The sequence below is a fragment of the Centrocercus urophasianus genome, unplaced genomic scaffold, assembly GCF_019232065.1.
Source record: "Centrocercus urophasianus isolate 14NV4802_14NV808 unplaced genomic scaffold, USGS_Curo_1.0 seq_29, whole genome shotgun sequence".
Classification (NCBI taxonomy): Eukaryota; Metazoa; Chordata; class Aves; order Galliformes; family Phasianidae; genus Centrocercus; species Centrocercus urophasianus.
In genome coordinates this window covers 11,072,383-11,077,159 of record NW_024884855.1, presented here as the reverse complement: position 1 = coordinate 11,077,159, position 4,777 = coordinate 11,072,383, and the positions used below count along the sequence as shown (strand labels likewise).

General features: G+C 63.0%; 1 protein-coding gene across 1 annotated transcript in view; it reads left to right on the top strand.

The window, feature by feature from the left end:
* Positions 1 to 1,061: 1,061 nt before the first annotated feature.
* UNCX (UNC homeobox) overlaps positions 1,062 to 4,777 on the top strand; it is a 3,728-nt gene continuing 12 nt past the window's right edge. The window contains 4 exon segments of the mRNA XM_042828214.1: positions 1,062 to 1,311; positions 2,273 to 2,448; positions 3,736 to 4,002; positions 4,004 to 4,777. The exon segment at positions 4,004 to 4,777 is cut by the window's right edge and continues 12 nt beyond it. Of these exon segments, the coding sequence (XP_042684148.1) occupies positions 1,062 to 1,311; positions 2,273 to 2,448; positions 3,736 to 4,002; positions 4,004 to 4,777 (1,467 nt within the window).

Sequence of the window (4,777 nt, the reverse complement as noted above, 5' to 3'; positions counted from 1 at the left end):
GGGAACTTTATTCGGGATTTTTTTTTCTTTCTGAATTCTTCGGGGCCTCCTCTTCAGGCAGAAGCGGCCGCTCCGGGATGCGGCTGCGCCCACAACGCGGGGGCTGCGGGGGCTGCTGGGGAGGGGGTGGCCGTGGCCGAATCGATAGGAGATTGCATTAATTATGATTTCGATTGATACGCTCAAGTCTCCCTCTGAACGCCGCAAAAGGCTCTTCGTCCTTCTTCTTTTTTTTTTTTCCTTCCCTTCTTTTCCCCCATTTTTTTCCCTCGCCCTCCCTCTGCCCCCCTCCCCTACCCCCTGTTATAGAGCCGGAGAGGAGATGAAAAGGCTTGTAGTTTTAAATTCAATGTGACAGCTCTGGAAAGAGCGGATGATGAATCTCCTATTATTGGATCAGTCTATTTGCCGCTCAATGTCTCTCTGTAATTGGAGCAACATCACTTTAAAGGTTCAGAGAGTAGAGCATTTCTGGTGAAAAATCCCCACAACACGCTGGTGAATGTTTTAAAGGGAAATCTATTAGTGATTTGGAGAGGGGAGGGGACAAGGGGGGCCGGCTGGGGGGGGGGGGCGGGGGGCGGTGTGCGCGTGCGGCGCTCCGGCTGTTCGCTATTTAACGGGGATCGGTGGGCTCCGTGCGTTCCCCTCCGTCTCCCCCGCACCCTCCCCTGCCCGCCCGGCCCCCGCCGCCCTCCTCGGGCTGGAGTTCGTATCAAAGCCCCCTTGTCTTGTTGTGACAGCTCTGATATTGTTTATTGAGGCTGGATGTCAGGTATAATTAGCAATCGATATGGAAAACGTTCGCTCCCCACACTGGCACGTCTCTGACGTCAGGACCGATTAACGTTTCTTATTGGTCCCAAATTCCCCCAGCCTGAGCTAATTATTGGGAGCCTGATGTTGATAAAGTTAAAGCGCCCGGGCGCCCTGCAGCATGAGCCCCTCGCCGCGCCGCCTCCTCCGGCAGCAGCACCCCCGGCCGCAGCCGCCCCGCCGCCAGCACCCCCGGAGCCGCCGGCAGCCCCCCCGGCACCCCCCGCCTCGTTAGAGCCGCCCCCATGATGGACAGCCGCATCCTGGAGCATCCCCATGCCCAGTTCGGGGGCATGGTGGGCTTCCCTTACCCTCTCGGCCACCACCACGTCTACGAGCTGGCCGGCCACCAGCTCCAGTCGGCGGCCGCTTCCGTGCCCTTCTCCATCGATGGATTACTGAGCGGCTCCTGCGCGGCCTCCGTGGTCACCCCCGCTCCTCTCATCCCCTCGGGCTGCGGGGTGAGCGCGGACACGCAGCCCTTCAAGCTCGCAGGTAGGAGCAGCGCCGCGCCCCTCGCTGCGGGAGAACGGGGCCCTCGCGGAGCCCCGAGGGGGCGGGATGGGATGGGACGGGGGGGAAGAGGGGGGGGGGGGGGCCCCCCGGTGAGAGCCCTCCCGGCGCGGAGCCGCGCTGCGCCCCGAACAATAGCGGAATAACGGCCCGGCCCGGGGCCTGCCCCGACTTCACGGCCGGACTGGGGGCTCGGGCCGTACCGACCCGCCCGGGGAGAACGGGAAGCGGAATCCTGGAGAGCGACGGGGTTTGGAAAACGATGAGCGACGATTTTTAGTTTTACGCTTATTTGTATTTATTTCTAAAAAGCGATACGACCGAAGAGAAACGCTCTCCTTCCCTCCCCTCCCGGCCTTGTAGCACAGCTATTGTTCAGCCATCAGAACGTCGCCCAAACCTCCTTGTGTCAATCCCGGAATATCTCCATTCAGGAAAAAATAAAATAAAACGTTCGGCATCTATTCTTATAATAATAACAATAATAATAATAATTTCCACGCTCGGCGAGGAGCGGCCGTGAGCCCCGACCGGCGCCGTCCGTCCCCACGGAGGCCCCGAGCGCTCAGCCCACAGCCGGGGCCGCGAGTGGGAGCGGCTGCGGCCGTCGGGGCTGGGGAAGGGAACGTGGGGCGGGGGGGGCTTCTTTCATCGCTATTATTGTTCTAATTCGATCCTGGGTGGCTGGAGCAAATATTGGAACTTCTCTCTCTCTCTCTGCCAGTGCCCATGGAGAGCTTCCTTCAGGATAAATGTTGTGTAAAGTACATTTTCGGAGGAGGCGAGGGCCGATGGGCTCCTGCCCGTTTTTAGCTCAGGTGTGTGCATAACCCCGCTGTTCTACCGACATTACCGAGCACGGAAGTTTGAAGGCTCCTGTGAATGGCAGGGAGGGGGGAGAAGGCCTCTCTTCGGGGAGCTGAGGGTGTTTCTGCCTTTTCAGACTCTGGTGACCCGGACAAAGAAAGTCCTGGCTGTAAGAGGAGACGAACCCGCACCAATTTTACCGGCTGGCAGCTCGAGGAGCTGGAAAAGGCGTTTAATGAGAGCCATTACCCGGACGTGTTTATGCGAGAGGCTCTGGCTCTCAGGCTGGACTTGGTGGAGTCCAGAGTGCAGGTAAACCCCGACCCGCTCCCCTTCCTTCTCCTCGGACCCAGCGACTTCCCGGGGTTCCAACCCTGGGCCGGGCCCGCAGCCCCGCTCCGCTTTGTTCCCAACCTCCGCTCGGTCGCTGCTGTTTCATTTTTATTATCTTTATTTCTTAAAATAATAATAATTAAATAATAATTAGAAATAAGCAGGCTCGCAAACGGGCCGCCGACAGTGGTATTCCATCGTAGGTTCCCAAAATGTTCTTATTTTCCCTTTGTAAGCGTTTCTCTTTCAACGAGCCAAAATGAAAATGACGATGTAAATGCGGGGCTCAATCACGGGCCGGGATCCGCCGGACGATGTCGGTGCAGCTCGGGGCGTGCGGGATGTTTTCAGCTTCATTTACCGGCCTGCCAGGCTCGGGCAGCATCTGTTTGCTTAAACTGAGCTTAAAGAAAAAAATAACAGCAATGGAGTCTGTGGGTCTCTCCCTGCTGCTGCGCGTCGCGGGGCCGCTGTGCCCGGGGAGCGGATGAGTTTGTCCGGGGCCGCGGGCTGAGGCCGCACCGCGAGTGCGGAGCTGCGGAGGTTCCGTTCCGCGGAGCGCTGCTCTCCGAGGGGCGGCTGAGCCCCGGCACTGCCCTGCTCGGTACGGGGCAAAGAAGCCGCGATGGGGGCAGCGAAATGCAGGGCCGTATCCCAGGGCTCGGGCTGCGGGCGTGGAGGGGCCGCTGTGCCCGTGGGGAAGCGACGTGCGTAGGGCCGACACACGGCTGCAGGGCCAGAGCAGGCGGGGTTTCAGTGATTTCTCCCCTAAACTCCAAAAGCAACCCCAATTTTTGGTCTGTTCCGGCCTCCCCTCAGCGCCTCTGCTCCGTGTTCTGGACGGGAGGAGGATAAGGCCAGGCGGCCCTTCTGGCTTCCCCCCCGCTATGCTCTGTTCCAGCGCGCTCTGCACGATGCTGGGGGTGGGGGGGGGGGGTGGGATTGGGCCCAGGCCCGATGCTTCTGCACCCCTGGGCCGCGGGGAAGAGCTGAGGGAATGGATGCTTTCCCTTCCCCTCCCTAGGTGAGGGCCCTGTGCGGCGTGTGTGTGCGTGAGTGTGCATCCCCCCCTCCTTGATTATTATTATTCTTTTCTGCTCCCTCCCGCGCTCTCCATCTCGCAGACATCCGGTGCTGGGCGCTGTCGGCACCTCGACGGGTGGACAGGGGAGGCCTGAGCTGCGCTTCTCCCCCTCCCCGCTCTGCCCTGGCCACCTTGGGGCCGGTGAGCTGGGTGTTAACTGCTTCTCGTTGTTCGGTGTGTAGGTCTGGTTCCAAAACCGCCGGGCCAAATGGAGAAAGAAAGAGAACACGAAGAAAGGCCCGGGGCGGCCGGCTCACAACTCGCACCCTACGACGTGCAGCGGGGAACCCATGGACCCCGAGGAGATCGCCCGCAAAGAGTTGGAGAAGATGGAGAAGAAGAAACGCAAACACGAGAAAAAGCTTCTCAAAAGCCAAAGCCGCCACCTCCACTCGCCCAGCGGCCTCTCCCTGCACAGCACGCCCAGCTCGGACAGCGACAGCGGCGGCGGGGGGGGGCCTCTCGCCCGCCCCACCCGAGGCGAAGCCCCGCGGGCAGCCCCCGCCGCCCCACCCGCCGCCTCCCGCCGCCGCCGCCTCCTCCGAGCCGCCCCCCAGCAGCTGCGACCAAACGGCAGAGCCCTTCTACCCCAGCCAAAGAAGCGGGGCCGGCCGGCTCCAGCGCCCGCCCGACAAGGACTGCGCGGCCGCTCCGTCGGGGGACGGCAGCGGCGGAGCGGGGGGGCCCCGGGGAGCCGGCAGCTTCCACAAGCTCAACCCCTTCAGCGTGGAGAGCCTGCTCTCCGATTCGCCCCCCCGCCGCAAGGCCGCCCTGGACTTCCCCAGCCTCCAGCCCTGCGCTCCCCGCACCCTCATCGGCAAAGGACACTTCTTGCTCTACCCCATCACCCAACCCCTGGGCTTCATCGTGCCGCAGACCGCCCTCAAGGCCAGCCCGGGCCCCGAGGCTGGGCAGCCCCCCCGGGACTCCCCGCTGCCCGCCGCCAACCCGGGCCCCCCCGCTTTCGGCTCCGAACCGGCGCCCGCCGGCGCTCAGCCCGGCCCCAGCTCCACGGACACTGCCGCTGGCCCCGCGCCGCCCCCTCCCGCCGGAGCCTCTCCCCGTTCCGCGGCCGCGCACGGTGATCCGGCGGCGGCGGCTCCCGCGGAGGGCGGCTCCTTCCCACGGCCCAAATCGCCGGTTCGGGCCCGGGACGGGAGCGCGACACCCAGGGATAAATCGGACTGCGGCCCTACGGAGGGGGGCCTCGACGGCGAGGAGGTG